This window comes from Chelmon rostratus, chromosome 12 (genome assembly GCF_017976325.1).
Source record: "Chelmon rostratus isolate fCheRos1 chromosome 12, fCheRos1.pri, whole genome shotgun sequence".
In the NCBI taxonomy this organism is placed as follows: domain Eukaryota; kingdom Metazoa; phylum Chordata; class Actinopteri; order Chaetodontiformes; family Chaetodontidae; genus Chelmon; species Chelmon rostratus.
Window position 1 is genome coordinate 16641642 of NC_055669.1, and position 22964 is coordinate 16664605.

The 22964-nt window shown below is 41.0% G+C and overlaps 3 protein-coding genes across 6 annotated transcripts in view; 2 read left to right on the forward strand and 1 right to left on the reverse strand.

Annotated features, from left to right (window-relative positions):
• Nucleotides 1-9593, forward strand: part of obscnb (obscurin, cytoskeletal calmodulin and titin-interacting RhoGEF b) — a 55470-nt gene extending 45877 nt beyond the window's left edge. The window contains 17 exon segments of the mRNA XM_041948995.1: nt 1007-1063; nt 1918-2057; nt 2937-3137; nt 3254-3330; nt 3418-3588; nt 3766-3925; nt 4059-4175; nt 4260-4424; nt 4511-4669; nt 4763-4940; nt 5099-5212; nt 5348-5515; nt 5761-5863; nt 5980-6109; nt 6283-6376; nt 6595-6637; nt 7143-9593. Of these exon segments, the coding sequence (XP_041804929.1) occupies nt 1007-1063; nt 1918-2057; nt 2937-3137; nt 3254-3330; nt 3418-3588; nt 3766-3925; nt 4059-4175; nt 4260-4424; nt 4511-4669; nt 4763-4940; nt 5099-5212; nt 5348-5515; nt 5761-5863; nt 5980-6109; nt 6283-6376; nt 6595-6637; nt 7143-8259 (3194 nt within the window). The 3' untranslated portion in view covers nt 8260-9593.
• On the reverse strand, nt 9120-18436 carry guk1a (guanylate kinase 1a). Of its 4 annotated transcripts, XM_041948264.1 has the most exons (8): nt 17819-17876; nt 17333-17481; nt 13506-13619; nt 13163-13204; nt 12808-13043; nt 12524-12608; nt 12353-12438; nt 9120-11034 (listed from the first exon to the last, which is right to left on the reverse strand). In XM_041948264.1, the coding sequence occupies exons 2-8, from the start codon at nt 17364-17366 to the stop codon at nt 10996-10998; spliced, it is 636 nt and encodes a 211-aa protein (XP_041804198.1). In that variant the 5' UTR covers nt 17367-17481; nt 17819-17876; the 3' UTR covers nt 9120-10995. The 4 variants fall into 4 exon arrangements, with proteins under 4 accessions (XP_041804198.1, XP_041804199.1, XP_041804200.1 ...); XM_041948265.1 differs by lacking the exons at nt 17333-17481; nt 17819-17876 and adding an exon at nt 18303-18436; XM_041948266.1 differs by lacking the exon at nt 17333-17481 and having other exon boundaries at nt 17819-17879.
• c12h1orf35 (chromosome 12 C1orf35 homolog) lies at nt 17501-22643 on the forward strand. The gene is made up of 8 exons (XM_041948263.1): nt 17501-18142; nt 19443-19593; nt 19707-19752; nt 19855-19937; nt 20641-20713; nt 20848-20927; nt 21033-21155; nt 21887-22643. Exons 1-8 carry the CDS (start codon nt 18046-18048, stop codon nt 22140-22142), a joined length of 909 nt encoding a protein of 302 aa, XP_041804197.1. The 5' UTR covers nt 17501-18045; the 3' UTR covers nt 22143-22643.
• Nucleotides 22644-22964: the final 321 nt, after the last annotated feature.

Here is a 22964-nt window from a genome sequence, read left to right on the forward strand (position 1 = left end):
TATGTTCAGGGGGCATAAAAACGATGGATTAAAACTAAAAAGTCAGACTTGAGTTCACGTAAAAAGTCAATTCAGTTTTAAGTACTTCTACAAACCAAGGTTAGAGTTACATAATCCGGTTTATTCAAGTCTGATTTAAATCAAGATAAAGCAATGATTTCATGACTGCAGCCCCCATGAAGCTTAGACAATGTACAAGGCTTTAAGTAATGGGATAATGGGATTGTTTACATTGATTGTGTGTTTAAATCTTGTGTCCAGTACAGTAGTAGATTTAGCCCATTTATCTTACAATATGGACAAAAAACCCCAGGAAGATGTTTCAGCTCCAGCAGCTAGCAAGCAAGCTGTAGGTTGTTAGCTGTCTGTAAACGGTTAACACTTAATTTGCATGTACAACTAATTTCCACCACTGGGTACTCCTGGTGTTAAGTTGGGATGAAACAGTTGCACGGATTTTGTTCAGTGTGAAATGATTGATTCTGTCACAATCATACATGCAGCAAACTAACTGTGACCAGATAACATACAGCCGTGATTTAAATGTGAATGCCTCCACCCAGAGGAGACCTTTTCTCTTAAATCACCCGGTGTTATCTGTGGTTGGAATATAAACCTGCAGGCTGCCCTATCCCTTTGCTAAATTAGACTGAATAGTAATTTTCTGATACTGCTTTTGAAATATGAATGGCTAGTTGCTAATGCTAAAGATGCAACAGGAATACAAATAAGCCACACATTATGAATGAATTCATTTGGATTATTCAAGAATTGTAAAAGTGTTTTGTGAATGTCTCAGCACTTCAATTCTTGATTTCACTTTCCAGTAGATTTGAGGTCCTGCTCTTCTTGTGCTTGTTTTGCAGCATGTCTCGCCTTGTCCTTGAGTATTTGACTTAAAACCACCATTTTTTTCAGAAAGACATCATTTCTTTACCCTTTTCCATCCATCAGTTGAGGAACCCAACCAATTAAATGCTCATCCAATCATTAATTTGTTATTCAGACAGCTTACAGAATCATGAAGTGCTCCAGTGGATGAAATCTTGGCCCAAAACTACCAGTATGTATCCCAAGTGCATCAGCTTCACAATTAATATACATTTTTTTATTGAGATACTTTTGAAGATGACTCTGCAGATGACTGGTGGAAACAATTTTGACTTACATTTCCTTTTCCATACAAGAAAAGCATTTATTATATGTTAAGGTGCAGTCGCAGCCATTTTTTTCTTCTTGTTGTTAAAACGTCTTTTCCCTTTACGTGCTGTCTGTGGCCTTTTATCCCTCCTCATGCATCATTAATCCTGCCTTTTCCAAATGGGTTTCAAAATGAATTTGAAGTGACTATGAAGTCTGAAGATCTTGTAGCTGGAATACATGCTCACAGACAGACATGTATGTGGAGAGCTCAGATAATGATTATTATCTGTACTGTAGCTTTTTCTCGCATGTTGTCACAATACTAACACGGCCATAGCAGAGCATTTAGAATGAAATGATTGTTTTTCAGTTTTTTTCTTTGCATCTCAAAAAATTATAATTTGAAGTAAAATTTGAAACAATATATAGGAGTAATGATTTACACGCTTTAAGGAACATTAGCAATTCAATAGAGCACCAGTAGATGCCAGCAGACAGTCAGTTGTTGATTGAAATGCGACTTTTAGCTGACTGGTCCTGCCTCATCAGACACTGAGTGCCGTGGATACTAATAACTGCTACCAAATTCAAGCCAAAAAAAAAAAAAGATATCTTTTAAACTAGAGCAAATTACAGTATGATAATCCCTTCTGTTGCCATAACATCAAGTATTTATGGTACACAAGTGATAAATTGAATTTAAAAGATTATTTAAATGGTATTTTATTTGACCTGTCTTCTTCTGATTGCCTTCCTCCGTCCTTGCTGCCCCAGCTTCATTACGCGTACCAGGTGTCGACAGTGATGATGAGACCAAGACTCCTTCTCCGTCACCTCATCACGGTCGCTCTCGTCCTCCCTCGCTCATAGCTGACTCCTCCTCTGAGTCTGATGAAGGGGATGCCAGGGGAGAGGTGAGACACAGAAATTCTCAGTGTGATAGTTTGCTGTCCAGAATTGTTTTGATATAAACCTCAATGTGTGAATTGGCTTCAGCAAACTGAGGTAGTCAGATGAAAGGCACATTTACACTCTTTTCAGCACAAAATTCCTTCAGTTCAGCACAGAAGCACTACCTGGGAAGCACAAAGAGGATATTTCATCCTAAAAAGACTTAAAGTTTGTAATTGTGTCTTTACAAAGCCATTTGACTAACTCTGACCTTTGCAGCCTCATATTAGCATCATTTAAACATGTGAATACATTTTTACGGGCTGCACGGTGGCTCGGTGGTTAGCAGCGTCGCCTCACAGCTAGAAGATCCCCGGTTCGGTCCCGCCTGGGATCTTTCTGTGTGGAGTTTGCATGTTCTCCCTGTGCAGCGTGGGTTTTCACCGGGTTCTCCGGCTTCCTCCCACAGTCCAAAAACATGCTGAGGTTAATTCATGATTCTAAATTGTCCGTAGGTGTGAATGAGTGGTGTGCATGGTTTTCTGTCTATATATGTAGCCCTGTGGTAGGCTGGCTAACATGAAAAACAAATAAAGGTTAAAATATGACCTTTCATAACCTGACATTAGTTAACTGCACACAACAAGCTCATACCTCTCCTGTCTGGTTTGTGATCTCTTTAGAACAACTGGATAAAAGAGGCAGATCTATTTGGAAGCAATGCCTAAATTTTTTGTCAAAGCTTTTAAAAACAACAGCTCTACACACAGGGAAGTAGAAACGTCAACATAGCCAAGTCTGTAATAATAAGCAGCTTTACAGCTGACTGGACTTATATAATGTTATCATAATGTTTTGTCAAACCACATGTGTACTGTCATTAATGTACATATTTTATGCAGATGTTTGACATCTATGTGGCAACAGCCGACTACAACCCCACGGTAGCCAGCAAAGAATCCATCTCTCTAAAGGAGGGACAGTATGTTGAGGTTTTGGACTCAGCTCATCCACTCAAATGGTTGGTCCGGACCAAACCAACCAAAACTACACCATCCCGCCAAGGCTGGGTCTCACCTGCCTACCTGGACAAGAAACTCAAAGTACGTCTTACAACTATAGCCAATATAACATTTAAACGTTTGTCCCCAGTGTTAATACATTTCCTCAGGGCCTTGGAACATTTTAAAAGTAATAGTAAAAATGTGCATTCTTCCAGCTCTCTGCTGAGACAGGTGACCTTCCAGAGACGAGTGTAGAGGAGGTGTCTGAGGGTGAATACAAGAAGAAATTATTGTAAGTAAAGCATATTACAGTATCTACACTCACAAAGGAAATACTGGAGCTAAAGGACATGTCATAACCATTATTTCATGTCCCCAGCCAACTGATCCACGACCTGATTAATGGTGAATCACAGTTTGTAAAAGAGATAGACTTCTTTACCTCCCATCACTTGAAGCACGCAGAAAGCCCCGATACACCGCCTGAGGTCAGCAGCCAGAAGGACACCATATTCAGGAACATCGACGATATCAAGTCCTTCCACAGCAAGTGAGCTCACCTCTCGATGACTTGTCATTTTAGTCAGTTTAGTTCTTTACTTTCTTTTTCTTTCTTTTAACCCTCACACTCAGGGAACATTCTCCTATCTGAAAAACGTCATAAAAGACAATGAGATTCACAGTAAAGTTTTCAGTGCATTCATTTCTCCACAATTATTGTTTTTAGGGCATTCTTCCCAAAGTTGAACGACTGTGAGACAGATGATGACGTCGCCATGTGCTTCCTGAAGAGCAAAGAGGGCTTCGAGAAGTACCTCCAGTATCTTGTTGGTCAGGGTCAGGCTGAATCTGCTGTCAGTGACAAGACCGTCCACCGCTTTTTCAGGGTAACACCAGAACTGCTATCTCTGTACTGAGGGTTGCGCAAGTCATTTGTTTTGCTAGCCTAGTTAAAGCTGTAATTTGTCTGCACCATTATGATTATTTGAATTTAAGAACCTTCCTTTCATGACATTGTAGGAGTACACTGAGAAAGCACAAGCCAGCGCAGACCCTGCAGACCCTCCTGTTCGCAGCATCAACGCCTGCCTCCAACAACCACTGGAGAGGATTCAGAAGTACAAGGCCGTCCTGAAGGTGATGGCTTTGACACACAATATGCATTGAGGTTCCTACATCACTTGGGTCAAGGTACTGAAATCTGTTCTCGGATATCTTTAGGAGCTCATTCGAAACAAGGCAAGAAATGGCCAGAACTGCTGCCTACTGGAAGAAGCGTATGCCATGGTGTCTGCGCTACCTCAGCGCTCTGAGAACACGCACCATGTCTCCATGATCGAGAACTATCCTGCCACGCTGGAAGTATTAGGAGAGCCAATTAGACAGGTAGGTTGAGTTGCTGTGACACTCCTGATTAGTGATTAGAGAGTGATTAGAGGCATAATTGTATTTGTTTTTTCTTTTGAAACCAGGGACCTTTCCAAGTGTGGGAAGGGGCTCCAGGAATTAGGACGTCCTCTAGAGGTCACCACCGCCACGTCTTCCTGTTTAAGAACTATTGTATAATTTGCAAACCCAAGAGAGACAGCAACACTGATACACAGGCATATGTCTTTAAGAACATGATGAAGGTGAGACTTTTCATATAATTACAACTTTTTTTTTCTTTTCAACACCTTTTCAGCAGCCTAATGGTGTTTTCTGTATCCTTCATCCTGTTGCAGTTGAATAACATCGATGTGAATGAGACAGTGGAGGGTGATGACCGTTCCTTTGAGATCTGGCATGAACGTGAGGATTCTGTGAGGAAATACACCTTGCAGGCCCGAACTGTTACCATCAAGAACTCATGGCTGAGAGACTTCAGAGAACTTCAGCAGCGATACAGCATGCCTGCATGGAGTGAGTGGAGCACACACACACACACACACACACACACACACACACACACACACATAGTCTAACCTTTTTCTTCTTATTATTCTCCCTCTTATCACTCAAAATGTATTTTGATATTCTCAGGCTTTCAAATATAACCTGTCATAAATCTCATTTTATAGGTCCTCCTGACTTTGATGAAATTCTGGCAAATTGCACAGCAGAGTTGGGGCAGACTGTTAAACTGGCCTGCAAAGTCACTGGAGTGCCCAAACCTGCGGTCACATGGTACAAAGGTATGCTATCTGCACTGTTATCACCCGTTTGCTCCATTGGGCAGACTAATGGGGAGTAATGGTACATGCCCTTAACCACAGACTTACCTCTGTTTACAAACAAATATATTGCATTGTTTCACTTGTTGGATGCAGATGGACGTACTGTGGAGGCAGATCCTCATCACATCATCATTGAGGACCCCGATGGTTCCTGCACACTGATCTTGGATAACATGACAGCAGATGATTCTGGCCAGTACATGTGCTTTGCCACAAGCTCAGCTGGCAATGCCAGCACTCTTGGCAAGATCACCGTTCAGGGTAAGTGACATTCATTGTGATACTGTCCTAAAATACCAGAATGTTTTAATTTCTAATCATAAAATCACAGAAAACATGAGTAGCGAATACAAGTACAGACTTTTTGGAATTAAGTAGTTTTGTGAAGCCAGTTACTCTGTTAACAGTTAGACAAGGGAGTGGTTTATGACGCTGTCACACTCCAGCACAAAATTCAGTGACAACCTTTTTTAAACATGCATTTTATTTTCACGTCTTTCTTGTAGTGCCTCCTCGTTTCGTGAATAAAATGAGGAACACTATATTTGTTGCTGGCGAGGACGCTCAGTTCACCTGCGTCATACAGAGCGCTCCCAGCCCCAAGATCAGGTACGTACATATCGATGAAATTTGAAATTGGCAGAACATTTTGATTTAACCCTGTTGCCCTGTGTGTGAACCTCCTCCTCCTCTTCTCTGGCTGTGTGTACCTGTTCATGGTCAAGGTGGTTCAAGGATGGCAGGCTGCTGACTGACCAGGAGAAGTATCAGACCTACAGCGAGCTCCGTAGTGGGGTGCTGGTCTTGATAATAAAAAACCTGACAGAGAGAGACCTGGGACACTATGAGTGTGAGGTTGGTTGGCAAAAGCAAATATGAACATTACTTGTGGGCAGAAATTCTTTGCAGAACAAATCAATCACTTTAATTAGCCTTATAATTGTGTTTGCAGCCATAAGTCGAAGCCACTTGATATTAATTAGTGACAGCCTTTAGGACACTAAAAATATATTCCCTGCTTTTGCCAGTTGTCCAACCGTCTGGGCAGTGCCAAGTGTGCTGCTGATTTAGTTCCACCCTCTGCTGTGGCTCGCACTGGTGAGCAGGCCATCTCTATTGAAGGTAGGAACCCTGACTTATTCCTTCCAAAAGGAGACTCTCCAGACTGTATAATTGGGACATTTTTTTCAGCTTCATATTAATGCTTTTAATGCAGTTTTAAGGATGGACACACAGTTAATACATGTTATGCCCTAGATGACATGTGTTTGAACTGTAGCTTTTAGACTAATCCTCTTATTTTGTCTGTTAAATCTCATGTATTCTGCTTCCGCCCTCAGTTACTGAGCAGGAGACTAGAATACCAAAGAAAACCATCATCATGTAAGTGTGAACAGGCTAAAATTATCCTTGTGCCTGCAGCATGTGTGTTGCCTGGTTGGACAAAATCCCTCTGTGCATTACATGTCTTTAAAACTGCTGTAAGAAACGTTAGTCTATAAGAAAAAGTGTCACTGTGAGATTCAGTTTCAGGGTAGATTTCCTCTGTAGATGCTGGCTCTGTGATACAGTTGTACTAAAAGCTTTTTGTTTTTTGTCTCGCTGTGTTTTGCTCACTAAAAGATAAAATGGACCTTAAGGCAATTTGGAGCTCTTTTGTGTGTGTGTGTGTGTGTGCTTCTTTGTGGTCCCTTGTATGCATTGCTGTGTAGTATTTAAAGCCTGAGTGGAAAGGATTCTGTCACACAGATGATGAGAGGATGGGCTGTCTTCACCTGGGTGTTGTCTTCTTTAACTGGCAACTTTATTACTGCAGCGCTTCTATTTGAATCCAACACTTCGTACTTTAGCTCTAATAATGTGTGTCGTCTTTTTCTCTTTGTGCCAGTGAGGAGACCATAACCACTGTGGTGAAAAACCCACGCATGAGGAGGCACAGGTCCCCTGGCTTGACTATTGTCGGAGCCCACCGCTCGGAGACCTCCACCCCAGAGCCCCCTACAGCAAGGCTGAGGAGGATGCCCACTCCCAGAAAGACCACTATCCCGACCCTCTATGTTACTGAGCCCGAGGGCACTGAAGCCAGAGCCATGGAGAGCAAACCCAGGTGGGTCGAGGTAGAGGAGGTCATCGAGTATAAGGTCAATAAATCCCCCAGGCTGTCCAGGAGGAGAGGCATCTCACCAGCAGGGTCTGATCGTGCAGCCACTCCCTCCAGAGCCAAACGGTCTCCACCCGAAAACCCAAACGCTAACAATTCCAACAACAAGCTGGTGGAGCAGGCCCAGCTGCAGGGAGACGTCAGCAGCCAGCAGCTCTCCTGGGAAGAAGAGGAGGCTCATGTCACCTCTGATTCTGTCTCTGGAATCACCGGAGAGCCACACGAGCTCTCATCTGTCCTGACGCCAGCTGGAGAGGACAGCGAGGACCTGGATGATCAACAAACTGTCATCTTTGAACCAGATGATGAAGATGATGATCATAGCTCATTCACAAAGCAGGAGCCTCAGATTCTGACGCGAGGAGGCCGCGTCCTAACCCTCGAAGACTTGGAGGATTATGTCCCGGAAGAAGGCGAGACCTACGGCTCCTCCAACACCCATCACACCGCTGCGGAAAAGCCCTGTGAGATCTCTGTGCTCCAGAGGGAGATCGGTGGGTCCGCGGTGGGACAGCCGGTGCTCCTCAACGTGGGGCGGCCGGTTGTGGTACCGAGGCAGAGGAGCGGCTTCTTCAGTCGCTTCAGGGAACATCTCTCCAGCAGCCTTTTCTCACCTGCTGTCCCCCAAGCCAGCGGAGCCCGGTCCAGGACGGAAAGGCACGTCCCCATCCAAGTGAGCCACGCGCAGCTGGAAGTGAAGCCTTCATACTGCTCAGAGGTGCAGAGAGTCGAGGGTGGGCAGCAGAGCTTTAAAACCAAAGTGTCAACTCAGACCTACGGCTACACATCAGTGGGCAAGCCAGTCACTCTTCAAATCAGTGATAACCTTCACCAGAACCAGTAGTAGCAAACTATTTTAATTTGGTACCACAAACCCTCTTAGTCTTAAATGGGGACATTTCTACTTAAATGACGAATGACACATATCCTAACGTGGCGTATATTTACTGCATTTGACAAACCATTCCATTTTGAAGCTGTCCATCAGAAAATAGGCTCATCGTCTGAGTCTTTTTCTTGACAAATGGTTAGAGTCAGATGGTCTCTTTGAACTAGGCAACATGTAGGTATAACTGTGTCACTGTAAGTCAGCCCCCAACTGCTGTGTTACACCTGCTCTATGCCACATGCAGAGTGCATTGTACAATATACACAGAGGACATAAACCAAAACACTAAGGTTTCTTTAAGGTAAAGGAAGCGTCATATTCGATTTACACATACCTTCACAAAATCATGAACCATGACAAATATTAACTAGTCCAAGCATTATCCTCAGTGGAAACTCCTACTATACACATCAATAAATAGTACAGTATATTTAGGTAGATATATTTTTTTCAGGTTTACTTTTGTACCTTTAAAGAAATGTTGCCTTTTGCACTTTTGCAGTGCCTTAGATTCCTGGAGCAGCAAATGTTGGAGTTAGTGGCTGTTAATGAGGTTATGTCAACCTGTTTCTACTTCAGTTTTGCTGTTAGTTAATTTAAGTATGCAACACTGATTGTGTAAAATTAACAACAGAATTTAGTGACCACTGTGGTCAACAGGCTGTTGTTGAAGTTGAATCAAAGATGAGTCTATAGTCAGTTTAAGCAAAATCAAATACAACTTCTCTTCTACTATGGTTGTTTGTGAATGATTTATTGGTGAGCAGACTGACAACCTGGTTCACATCAGGTTCCTGTATTTGACTGCATTTACATCATTTATATTTTGTGAAACATGTTAATTGTGAATTGAACGTCAGTTTTTTGGACATTATGTGTCTGTTAATGCAGTGCAATTACCTTTGAATTCACAGGATATCACAGGATTATTCATATGTGATATATGTTTAGATGAGTGACTGCATGTATTTGCTTTTCAAAAGCAGACGTGTTTATCCAGAGTAACCAGATCTGTTGTATTTGATTGCGAGCAAATGTTCATGCCAATTACTTGAGCTCACAGAATTTACTACCTTTTCACTGCGATTTAAAAAGCGAGTAGAATACAGCATCTGTTCCCTTAAAGATTTGTGGTGTTTGTGTTGTTTTTCAAGGTCTTCTAGTCAGTTACAAGGATCATGTTATGTATGAATATTAAAGCACTAACAGACTGTAATTGCTTGTATTGTACATGTGTAGTTTTTGAAACACGTATGCGTACTCAGTGTTAAATCTGAATTGAATAAATGTACCGCAAATAACTATGGCATGATTCTTTCACAATTCTTATTTATAGCACAGATACAAATAATTCTTCTTCCAGTACTGTGACATTTATTTAAGTTTTAGCAGATAACATAGTCTTACTGCTAGATGTTTAACGGGTTTAAGGAATACATGATGACATCTTTTCACAACATTACATAACATAACCACATTACTAATAGAGCTGGTGTTAAATGACCGCATGATTCTCTGTGAGTATGATGTAAGATTTAATTACTGTATATAAGTGGATAATTTAAAGTGGAAATAACAAATGGGTCATAAATATTCTCTCAGTTTTCAAGTAAAAGGAGATCTGTGTGCTTAATTCTCAGCAATATAAAAAAAGATAAACATGCCGTTCAATTTTCCTTCAAAGTTAAAAACCTCCTTTAGTCAGTAATCAAAACAGTCAACTAAATGTATTTTACTGTACAGGTGAAGCTGCAAAATGACACAATATAAAAGTTTTACAAATTTCCAACTGTAAAATAACGAGTGAAATTGTTCTTTTATAACCCCTCAAAAATAAAAATAAAAAAGGTTTTCTGCCGCTGTAATGGGATTTAATCCTACGGGCATCCAGCAAACCGACCATTAATGGAGTTAGCATATCTGTAGCAATTTACAAAAACCTGTAAGAGAAAAGCATCAACTAGCGCTGGATTAGCTTTATTATTTCCACAGTACAGCTGAGTTGCATGTACTCCTAGCCGCCATGATTTTCAGAAATCTGTTGTAGTGCTGAAGTGTTCAGATGAGGGGGTTCCCTCCTGAACTAAACGTGTGCAAGTGTGCTGACATCAAACTCTCAATTTATCTGTCCTCAGTACATTTCACTGTCTGCAAATCTATTTCACCAATACCGTTTGATTTGTGGTTGGAGTAACATAACTTGCTGCCTCATACCAACATTTCCAGAAATGCCTCTTCAAACCCTTAAAAAAACGGTTTTATCTACATGATGGAATGAGTTATGTTACTTCCCTGCTTGTGTTAGTCCAGACTGGTGAGAGCACAAAGCGATACACCTGTGTTCACTAAACCCTGTCCAACAGAACATCCTGCACACCATGCCAGTTACACATCAAGTTAGCATTAATGGAGTATCTTCTTCATATAAATGAAAATAAGAATATGGAAAACGCTTCCTGTGAGTAAAAAAGAAAAAAAAAAAAAAGGAAGTTCCACTTTACAGCATGTTATCATTTGGTAATAACTACCACTAAACAACATGTAAAACCTACATATGTGTGTATCCCCTGAGGGACGTCTGAGGGTCACAGACCACCATCTGAGGGAATGTTCACGACTGGAATGGAGGTCTGCGGTTTTGGTGAGGAGTGGCTGGACGGGACTAAAAAGGTGCCAGGCTGCAGTGGTCTCCTACGAAGACACCTTGATTTTCTTGACCAAATTAATTTCCTAGAGAAGGAAAAAAGATATTATTTGTTATAATAATGCTCCCAGGTAATTAAACAGGAAATGGATGGAACAAGAAATTTAAAGCAAAACTACATTTGCTCAACAGCGGCCACTGTGGCCATAACTGGTAATTACAAGACATTCACTTTGTCTTTATTTCCCAAGATGCTCTTGAGTCAGTTCCTTTAAAGACTACATCATATTTATAAGTGTAACAGGACGTCAAGTAGTGAGGCTATGCTAACTGACAAATTAACATTAGTTACCACTGATATCTAAGCTAGCTGAACAATGCGTGCATTAAAACTCACAGTACATTTTTTAACAATGGGTACTTGATTTCAGACAGAATTGGACAAAAGCAGGCCTCTCTCTTTTAGTAGGCAACAGTCGATTTTATGAGCTGTAGCTAACTAGCTAATTAAGCTAACGCTAGCTCCACGAGTTGTCTGAAAATGCTGTATCTGGCCAAAAATAAGACATGGAAATAAATAAACAGCATTGTTCTTGTAGTGCATGTACAGCTAGCTAGCCTTGATATTAAAAACATGATAATGAAACTACAAGACCAGGCTGTTAGCTATTCCATTCTACATTGGAACAGCTATTGCATTCTACATTAGAATGGAATAGCTGTTCCATTCTAATGTAGCCCTGTTTGGATGCTAATGTTCTTGGACAATCAAGACAAGAGATTAGATTCAGTTTAACATTTCAAGAGAAAAGGCTATGTGTGTTTGGCGAGTAATGTTAACGCTTTGGTGGTGACTCAGATGGCTGACATGTAAACTTCCCTAAACCCAATAAAGAACAGGACAGAGCTGCTAACGTAAACCCTGATGCAGTATCATCCACGACCAGCTCACATGCTGTGGATGTAGCTGTGAGGGGGGCTTCTTCTTACATAACCTGGACCCCTTCAAAATAATAAAGTTAGCTAATGATATGCTAACTGCCTGAAAGTAATGCTGGTTAGCCAGACATGCTAACATTTGCTTACATTAGAGCAGATAATCATGTTTAATCAATTTCTTCCACTCTTTTGTTTTTGATATCCAAAGCTTGTCAGGCCTGCTGCGCCTAGTTACAGTTGCTAAGCTATGATTGGACAGTCGTTCGGGGGGGGGGGGGGGTTCGGAAACTGAACTGAACTTTCCACTTGTAAGTAAAAGATTATCATTTCACTTCTTTAAAAAGTCGCACTCTCACTTTATTGAATCTTGTTATGTAAAAAACATTTTCATTCTGCGTGTGACGTTATCAAAAACGTGTTTGTTGATGCTAATGTTGAGGACTGTGTTCTGCACTCACGACTCACCTCGAGAAGAGCATGCTTTAACTGCCCATAAGCATCCTCCAAGTTATCATTGACAATTACGGCATCAAAGACACCAGGCTCTTTACCTAGAAGGAGATATGATCATGTTCGGTCGTGTTTTTAAAGTTTATGTGCTTTGATTTTTGCAAAAAAAACAAGACAAATACTTACTGAACTCCATGTCCACCTCGGCTGCCTTTAAACGTTTCTGGAGGTTCTCCTCTGACTCTGTTTTTCTGTCTCTTAAACGCTTTTCCTGAAACAATACAAATCAACAAATGTCAATACACCGCCCAGAAGGCATCAAAGGAATAGTCCAAAACCTGTATGACCAGGTAGCCGTGGCACAAAGAAAACTAAATGTCACAGCCAGGACCTCCTCCCTAGGCCAACAGGAACCTGTAGGTGTGTGTGTGTGAACCCATTCAATAAAATGCACTTCCTCCTGTGCTTACCAGGACCGCCATGGACGGCGGCTGGATCGAGATGTAGATGGGATTGAGGTCTGTTGTTTTGATGTTCCTCACACCCTGCATGTCAATATCCAGTATGCAGATGAGGTTCCTGGCCTGGACGTCTTGCACGGCAGCCTTACTCGTCCCGTACATGTTCCCAGAAAACTCTGCGTTCTCGATGAACTCGCCGTTGTCAATCCCTCTCTGCATCACCTCCCGTGTAACATAATGGTAATCTGAAACCCAAAAAGGGGACGCACACAATACAAATTAAGAAGACTACCGAGAATACCACGGACTCAAAAAATGTGATTTGCTGTTGCAGCCGTCGTGAAAGAGGAGGAACATGCTGTACCTCTGCCATTCTCTTCTCCTGGGCGAGGATTTCTTGTTGTATCTGAGGGTGGATAAGACCGTTATATTATAGTCTGTACTTTATCTCTAATCAGATTTATTTGTTTGATTAATTGTTGTTTGGACGAGTTTGGACCATAAAATGGTGAAAAATTATCAAAAAAAAAACCCAATTAGTTATATCACAATTTCCTAAAGCTCAAAATGATGCAAATTATTGCTTGTTTTTGAGAGCAGAAAACTCTGCATTTGCTTGCTGTACTCATCAGTAACAAACCTCACTACTGGCAAGAGCATCAACAAACATCAATGTGAACTGCTATGGCAGAGAGCGGCGCACTTACGGGAGACGCTGAAGCCGAAGACGCTGTCATATTCTTTCATGAGCTTCTTCAGCAGAGTGCTCTTCCCTGCCCCGGACGGGCCGCTGAGCACCACGGGCCTGGGTCCAGCCATAGCTGAAGGAGAGGTGGAGAGGGGAGTTCAGTCAAGGAAACAAGCGGGTGAGTGACACGCACCCACTGGAATCTGTGGTATGAGTCACAAAAAGGACCAACTCTCTCTGTGCACACACACATATGAAGTCGAAGTGTTACAGCGGGCTAACGTGTTTGGACAAGCCTCGCTCTGGTGGGGGAAACGCAATAAAACGATAAGCCGGCGGCTCTCAAAGGCGAACCAAACGAGGAGGCCAAAACATCTCCCACAAGAGCAGAGGCAATCAACTGGTTGGCGAGCCGTGAGGTTTCCATGGTGCTGTCGAGGAGCAATTACTCTCTAATCGAGAGAGTTACTCTGCTTGTGATGGCAGGAAAGAACAGGACAGCCAAGAAATACGAGAGGGAAAACTGCTTTTAATGCAGATATAGGCTCATATTATTCAAGTAATAATTAACCATTAACCAAATTATGCAGCCGTCCAATCACGCTGACACACTGACCTACACATTACTTACAGTTTCTTTTAAAAATTGCTACATCGACATCTTAGCTTTTCTGTACTGTGATACATTCAACACAACCGCTCTTTCATTACCAACATTTTCAGGTAAGCTTCTCAGGTAAACAAAAAAAGTACGGGCTGCGCGTCCCTCCTTACCTTTCCTCAACACACACAGAGCCTGAACAGACGGGAAACGCAAGTGGACGTGGAGGGAGTGACGTGTGCAGATTGTGTGCGGACGCAAGAGGGAGGATTAAAAAAAAAAGAGAGAGGGCAGGACCGTGTTTACACCGTAGCAGATTTTAGCTGTCCAAGATACATTTAAAATGCTGAATAGGTTTATCTGGTTTTCAGTAACAACTATGAGCATTTTCCAAGCTTATATTACTGATGGAAAGCCAGCTAGAGCCGTAGTAATATGCTACTGTGTGAACTACAGTGAAAAGCTAATAATCGCGATGATGATTGGTTATAGGCCTATTACACATCAATGTCAGGTATCAGACAACTTGGCAATTAGTCCAAAAATGAGTTATTCCATATGACATGATGATGTGCAAGAAATTACAGATAAAGAAAAAAAGATAAATTAGTCTAATCCAGCTACAAAAACAAAAGTAAACCGTGCTGGACTTTGCAAAGCCTCCCAGATCTTTTTATAGCCAAGAATAAAATCCCAGCACTATGAGCCTTCTCGTCTCCAGGCAAACCAGATGCAGCGAGGTCGTCTTTGCAGGTGCAAGTGACAAGAGGCTTTCTCCATCGCCTCTTGAACGCTTCCCGTACACAACAGCGTGGCTAATTAAAGGTGCAGGACTTCCTGTTCAGAAGCCAGTGAAGGTGCATTTTTAGGTTCCCGTCCGGGAACATGTATCACCGCCAACCCAAACCCTCCACCACAGAGAGCCTCTTCATATTGTTTTAATTCACGTGGTCAAAACCAGGTCCAAAACCCAAACATATTTAATGTCCATTTATGTACCATAAACAGCTAATCCACACATTTCAGTTGATTTCTTGTTGTATTTGAGGGTTGATAAGATATTGAGACATATTGCACCATTAGTTCCAGCACAACATCAGTTGTCAGGTACTGTATGTGTACTGCTATTGCCTTTAATTTTGAGTAAACTGATCTTGTATAGTTTCTGTTTTATTCTACTGTCATTTTACATATTATCAGTTATTTATTTATTTTAAGTTTCTCTTTTTATTCATACTTTTTTTATGCCCCTGTGCCGCTGTAACATCCCGATTTCCCCTAGGTGAACAAGAATGAATTATCTTATCTTACTTATGTCATAATCTATACTTAATTTGAATCTAGATCTGAAACAATCATCAATTGGCTAATTGAAATTAAGTCTGCAAACATTTTCAGAATCGATTTGGGACTGCAACTGCCGATTACTTTCAGTTGTGACTAGTGAATTTGTCTTTCAAGTTGTCTTTCAGTTGCTTGTTTTGGTGACCAGCAGTCCAAAATGCAAAAATGTTCATTTTTTTCCTCCACATAAGACAAAGAAAAGTGCCAAATGCTCACAAATGAGATTAACTACTAACTAAATCGATCAATTCTGATTTTTATGATCATCATTCATGAAATAAAAGTCTATATTACAAGTTACAACTTGTCAAGGCTGAATATGCTATTTTAATGAATCACTTTCAGCAACAGATGGTCATTAACCATAATTTCTGTCATTTTACAGACAAAAGTATTCAAAACAATACACAAAATGCAATAAATTGATCATTTTTATATGGAGAAGTTGCAGCCCCAGTGTGAAACATGATCATGTTTTCTGAGTCGTGGCTGAAGAAGGAAAGTTTTATAAACAAATGTTTAACATGACCTAATCTGTATTTCTTAAAAACAAAACCTGAAATAAAATCCAACACCTACACAAGGATGAACATTTTGAACTTGACACAGAGTCGCCTGACAGGAAACGAGAGACATGTGAGTTTACAATCAGACGCTTATTGGAAGCTGCACTGTGCTTAACTTTAACCACATGCACTAAATCTCATGTGACTGATATTTGCAGGAAGCCAAATTTAAATCATGTGAACTCTGTCAGATACAGTCTGCTAAGTGCTCAGTGTGAGCACTGGAACATTAGTCCATCAATCTATTATTGATCAACAAAGATGTATCAGCAACTACAATAAACATTGTATCATGATCATTTAATGCCTGCTGGTCATATATGAAGTATGCTGGGTTTTGAACTGTTGGTTGGACAAAATAAGCAATATGAATATGTCACCCCAGCGAAAATATGATGAGAATTTCACAATTTTCTGCATTTTATAGCCAAAAGTCTCAGAAAAAGACTGTTTTTTTTGCAGCTTTGGAAAGCACAACATGCAGTTTGTAGTGTCAATACAGCATTGTTGCTTGCCCAGTTTACCCTGAAGTACAGGTGATTTGGCCATTATGAGGGAACACACTCATCCAGTTCTCAGTCTAATGCTGCGATCTCTTCATTCCAACTCATTTTGTCTTTTGTCAATTCAGATATAGCACAGAGAAACTGCAGAGTAGCAATCTTTTTGTTTTATTATTATTTTCTTGGAGTTTCATGAGGGTTTGCAATCTTCTACCAGCATTATCTAGCAGATAAACGCTCATGCATTGCAAAGTGCACTTTGACTCACTATCAGGAGCAATAAAAATGTTACGATTTGCATGGAAATTCTGAATTCATGTTTTCGGGGATGGTAAACGCAAACTAGGGAAGCATTTTCTGAAGAAAACATCTGTAGTTGCTTTGTGTATTGATGGTGTAGGGTAGGACTTTTGGATAACTTTGTAATATTTATACTCACTGACCTTTAAAGTATGGGCTGAGTTAAAGATGCAGGTGTGATTGGGACTTTTGAAACAGCAATATTATGGCTCCCAGCTACAAGGGACAATACACTGTTTCGGCCCTTCAATCAGTCTTGGTGGCATTAAAATTGTTGCACAGCAATCACACTAATAACAAGAAGTATGCAACACAGCATAAGTGTGCACTCACACTCATGATTAAACTACAGTCAACGTTGCATCAGCTAAACTTAATCCTGATCAGCGAACACACACGACAACCATCTTCTTCTACAGCAGAAACAACCTGACTCCTTCCACAATGAGGGGAATGAATGGCAATATTAGCTGCGATAACATGACAGACGATTCAAACACAACAGAAAAGAGACACATATGCTCCCTCCTACCTGACATTAGCCTGGAAAAATATTTCATGTACATCAGGAGTTACGTTAGTCCAAGATTTTAGGGTCGTCTCCAGGGGACTTTCTCCCTCCTCCGCTCCGTGTCTTCGCTGTGAGAACCATTACGGAAAATTGTGCTGCCTACGTCATCACTGCGGGCCAAAACATCAACACGTTACGTTCGCGAGCGTCGAGAACACGCGCGGCAAAACACGGAAACGTTGATTTTTATTAACATTAGCCGAAGACAGTAACGTTAGGCGACACACACGCAGCCATTTTAAATAACTAATCTATATGTAACGCTGCAGTTTCTTCCTTAACGGAGGGATACACATACGCACGGTCAAGCACTTTTATTACAGCTTTTGTTTTTAGGCGTTAGTAACGTTAGCTATATAGCATAGCCTAGCTTGAGTTGAATGCTGTTCCAATCAACTTTTCCTCCTTCGCTCTGTAGTTCTTTCTGAAAGTAACAAAGTTTGTTACCGGGTTATCTTCAGTTGTCGAAGTAAACACTACCGATCCAGGAAACACATTATGTTCCGATCAACAAAAGGAAGTTAAACTTACCGCACAACTCCCCGGATGAGTGAACGATGCTGAAGGCCTGACCAATCGCGCTACTCGTGTGCTAATGTGGCTAAAGTCGGCTGGTTGAGCTAACAGCAGACCAACGTTACTTTTCTCTTAGGTCTTCACCATCACTGTCTAAAATGTTTGGTTCTTCGAGGTCGGGAGGGGTCAGAGGAGGCCAGGACCAGTTCAACTGGGATGACGTAAAAGCCGATAAGCACAGAGAAAACTATCTCGGTAAGTCTAAAAAATTAGCAGCCGAGTCCGCTATCGGCGCGAGCAGATAGATCGCTAATACGTTAGCTGCCTGCTAACTCACAACCACCAGTGCAAGACTTAAAAAAACAGTTAAACTACACACTACGACCTTGGTACTCTGCGGGCTTCTTCCCCATACCTTTTGTTGTAGAGTCCCTCATTACACAGTGTCTTCTGGGCTGGTGTTGTCGCTCAGTAATGTTCTCGTTTTTAACTCCTCAGTGTGCAGGTCAGTTTTTGTTGCTCCCTCTCTCTGAGCAAACACACGTAGCCACACCGCTATATGAGCCCACACCGCTGTCAGCATGCCTAACAAGAACTACGTAGCACCACAGCTGTGACATCGAAGGATAAACTAGAATGCACAATTTATTAATCACATTTCATTATTATTTCAGGACACGAACGCGCCTAATACACGTGATATGGGTACATTAAAAGGCTTGTTGTAACCACTTATCAGCTGCATTGTTTTGTGTTAGTATGGTTAGATCAGCAGGTGACTCTGAGGAGAGGATGCAGCCCAATTTTCATTGGCAAATCTCTTCTCGACTCATGTGTGACATCAAAGGGAATTTAATTTGTGCTGTTCAGTGAGTTTGGATAATCAAGTCAGTATTGGCAAACACCACAATCACCTTAGAGCAGCAGTGATTAGTCCATTAGTCAATCTAAACTTGCCAAATATTTGATGGTTCCAGCAAGAGCTGCAACAATTGATTTGTTGTCAGCCATGAAAATTAATCATGAACGGTTTTGATAATTAATTGGTTTGAGTAACTTTTTATGAAAGGAAAGTCAAGATACTCTAAATCAGCCTCTTAAATGTGGATATATTTTCTGGTTTTCTTTACTCCTCCATAACAGTAAACTGTATATGTTTGGATTTTGTACAAAACATTTAATGACACCACCTTGGACTCTAGGAAATTGTGATGGGCGTTTTTTTTTTTTCTTTTCTCTAATGTTTTGTAGACTCTGTTGACACTGAATTGGACTGACTGTGTGGAGTACTGCATTGATGCATCTTACTTGAATTTATCACATACATCTGTAAATCACTAAATGTTACATCCATAAGTCGTGTTAAAATCACCAAGGCTGCTATTAAAGCATTTTACAGCGTTATCTGCTGTTTGTAGAGTAACTCCAGGGGTCATCTCAGTATGGCGTTAACACTACAGCAGTGTTTGTTAAATAGTGTAAACCTGAGCTATATACAGCAGAAATAACATTACATCACTCTCAACCGCTTTCAATTCCTCTGTCTTGTTTCCAGGGAACTCTTTGATGGCACCAGTAGGACGATGGCAAAAAGGCAAAGATCTGACATGGTATGCAAAAGATAAAAAAGGCAGTAGACCCTTGTCCAAAGAAGAAGAACTTGCTGCTGTCAAGGCTGCAGAGCACGAGGCACTGATGGCTGCCCTGTAAGTATAACTTCCTATAAGGGGAATGGTTGACAAACACAAGTGTGGACCAAAAAAATACAGTTATAATCAGTTTGTCAGTAATTATTTTGTAATTTCCATTCTCCATTTAGAGGGCACAAGAATATAAAGAGGCAGCCAACTGGCCTGACTAAAGAGGTATGTCACTTTTTTTGATCTTGCTTTTGCTTTAAAACCTTTTAATAATTTGCCTACTTTGAAAAGCTTTAATAATTACAATTTTGCGAATTTTCATGCCAGGACCTCGCAGATGTTTGCAGGCGGGAAGAGGCTGATGGTGAAGAGAGAAATGTGGACCGTATCTCAGGCTTGGGAAGTTCCAGGTGATTTTCTTTTCTTCTTAAGAACATTGCCAACTTTGAAATATAACAGCCTAATATATAAAACAACCAAAAAAATCCACTCCTTAAAATCTAGCTTGCTAACATTAACAAGTGTTGAAGAAGTCTGTCTATATCAGACAGCCTGTCCAGATCAATGAAATGTGACTGTGACTGGAACCAATGTTTTCTTGTGATAAATTATCTCATAAAAGCTGCCTTTTTGTTTTCTTGAGATAACAAGATAAACAATGCTGTTACCATGAGAATGATCTTTGTTATCTCAAGATAACAAAACGATAAACTCGTGATCTCTAGATAACAGCACTAACCACAGCTGTTCTTTGCTTCTGTGCAGAAGAGTTTTTATAGTATTTCTAAGCATCTGTCTTTATATTTTGAATATTCTCTTCCTGTTAAATACAGCATTACAGAAATGTACATGTCCACCACCTTTGAGTGTTTCAGTTTATTAAGGCCCTACTTTTGATGTTTGTAATATTATCTTGAGAATAGTATTGTGTGTTTTAGAGCAAACAATGTATATGTAGGAAACGTGGTAATATCTGTCTCTGCCTTTCACAATGTTGTATATTTATTCCATTAAAAATGTTCCTATTTATATGTAGGTGGTGGCAAAAGAGCCTTTTATCTAAATGCACCGTGACTGTGAACTGTTTGTCTATAAGAGAGTTTCTATCTACAGTGCAGGGTCAAGGAAGATGGTGCTCTCCCAAAAGGAAAAGGAGGCAGCTAAAATAGGCTTGCCTGTTTTTACAGTAAGTTTTTTTTGTCCTCACTCACTGAACGTTTTAAGATGCAGATGTGTAGAGTGTAAGTGCAAAGCAGTTTGATGGATGGAAAAAGGAAAAACAGGCTTGATGCAACGATTAAAGAAATGCTTTCTTTACAGCACCACAAAACAGAGACTCGTCCAGAAACCTCAACAGCAAAGACATCTCAGAGTGTAGAAAAGGAAGATGTGGCACAACGGTGAGTATGCATTATATTAGTGACCACCTAAACCAAAAACGGTATCCTGTTTCCCATGTTTACTTGAATAATAATCATCGTCGTTACTTTTTTTCGTCTGTGAAGGCACGAGAGCAAAAAGAAGAAGAAAGAGAAAAAGAGCAAAAAGGAGAAAAAGAAGAAGGAAAAAAAGAAAAAGAGGCAAAGAAGAGACTCGTCCTCCTCAGAGTCAGATGACAACAGAAAGAGGTTGGTTCATTCTTCATGTTCACATGTTGTCTAAGGGTGGACGAAATATCAGGAACTCTTCAAAGTATGATTTAAAAATCCCATGTTGTCACATATTTGGACGAACACCTCTGAATAATTTACTGATTCGCAGAAAAAGACTGATTTTATGCAGCTTTCAAAAGCACAACATGCAGTTGTTTGACCAGTTTACCCTGAAGTACAGGTGATCTGGCCATTATGAGGGAACACACTCATCCAGTTCTCAGTCTAATTCTGTGGTCTCTTCATTCCAACTCGTTTTATCTTTTGTCAATTTATATATAGCACGAGAAACCGCAGAGTAGCACTGCACACACTGCACAGCTTTCACCTGTCAGCACTAGAGGGCACTAAGGCACTGTCCTGCACACATTTGAAATTTGGGCACCACAAAACCCTCATATACTTTCTGTAATTCAGGTGTATAGGACTGCGGGTGGGCATACCAGACTGATTAATGTAATTCATATGCTTCAGTAATTTGTGCTGGTGAAAGAGGAATCGTATTGTGAAGAATACATGATGCTGTTAAATATATAGAGATGTGTCCACACGCTAGCCTGTTACATTCATTTAGAGCTGTCATTCAGTGTTTTCTGTGGATGTCAGTGTAACACTCATCCTGCAGCTTCTTGTCCCCCAGCCTCACAACATCTTATCCGATCCACCACGACCCAATCATGGATTGTTTGTTTCGTTTTACTCTTCAGGCAGAGAAAGGACCACCATCATCATAATCCATCATACCAGAGTCAGAGTGGAGCCAGACCCCATGACAGCCATTCAAGGGGGGGAGCAAAGGCCGAGCGACAACCCTCCCACCCCCATCACCGACAGCAGCGACATGACACAGACTCCTCTGATGGGGGGTCTCCTGTCCCCCGTAACCCTGTCAGCCACAAGACGGCCCCTGCTGGTGCCACACAAAGCCACAGGCGGCGCCACGACACAGACTCGGACGACTAATGTCCTCCCCACCCCCTACCCCCCCAATTCAAAGATGCATAACGCGGACAGAACGCCCTACAGCAGCTTCACTGGCCCTGAAGAAAGGGCATGGATGGAGACAGATCGACTGACAGGCTTTGGCCTCATGTTTTAACTTCTTCACCCAATAAGTCTGTCAGTTGGTCATGGGACACTGATGTCTTTTGTGTTGCTCTGGGTTGTGTTTGACAAGGTAGTTTTTTTTTTGTTTTTTTTTTACACATTTTATGTGATTAAACCACCAAATCTCACGTTTTCTGTATTGTCATAGCTTGTGTTTTTTGTGTGTTTACCTCATTACTTCAAATACTATGCAAGATAAAACAACACAAACAGAACAACAACAACACAGTGATCTTTTATTCCTATGTCTGGCCCTGGTGGCTGTTACTGTTAGAGAAATTAACCCAGAACATTGTAACTGCAAGAAGAGAAAACATGCAAAATATCCCAATCCCATCATTTCTTGTGTGCTGTAAGACTTTTCCTCTAAACTTCCTCTCTGACACTTAAGTAGAAAGATCTCAAAAACTGAAATGGATTGAACTGTCATTCTTTATATAAACATTTCTATGTTCAAGAATCATACATCTTTCAGCCAAGATAAAACTTTTGAAGCTTGTGGCAGGTAGTGTCATCAGCAGACTGTTTGTATCATGAAACATCAGTGACACAGAAAATATTTACATTCTTAAATATAGGACATTGCAGCTATTTCTTGGAAATTTAAGCACACATTTTGATGGTCCTTGACGCCACTTTCGTCCTTGCACATCTCCTCCATCCCACTGTGCCTCTTGC

Excerpts from the sequence above, each read along its gene's own strand:
- guk1a (XM_041948264.1), bottom strand. The coding sequence starts at position 17,366 with ATGTACATGAAATATTTTTCCAGGCTAATGTCAG. Across the intron at positions 13,620-17,332 it reads TTTTTCCAGGCTAATGTCAG|CTATGGCTGGACCCAGGCCC; the intron begins GTAGGAGGGAGC and ends CCTCTCCTTCAG. Across the intron at positions 11,035-12,352 it reads TAAAGCATGCTCTTCTCGAG|GAAATTAATTTGGTCAAGAA; the intron begins GTGAGTCGTGAG and ends TTCCTTCTCTAG.
- c12h1orf35 (XM_041948263.1), top strand. The coding sequence starts at position 18,046 with ATGTTTGGTTCTTCGAGGTCGGGAGGGGTCAGAGGAGGCCAGGACCAG. Across the intron at positions 20,714-20,847 it reads TAGGCTTGCCTGTTTTTACA|CACCACAAAACAGAGACTCG; the intron begins GTAAGTTTTTTT and ends CTTTCTTTACAG. Across the intron at positions 21,156-21,886 it reads TCAGATGACAACAGAAAGAG|GCAGAGAAAGGACCACCATC; the intron begins GTTGGTTCATTC and ends TTTACTCTTCAG.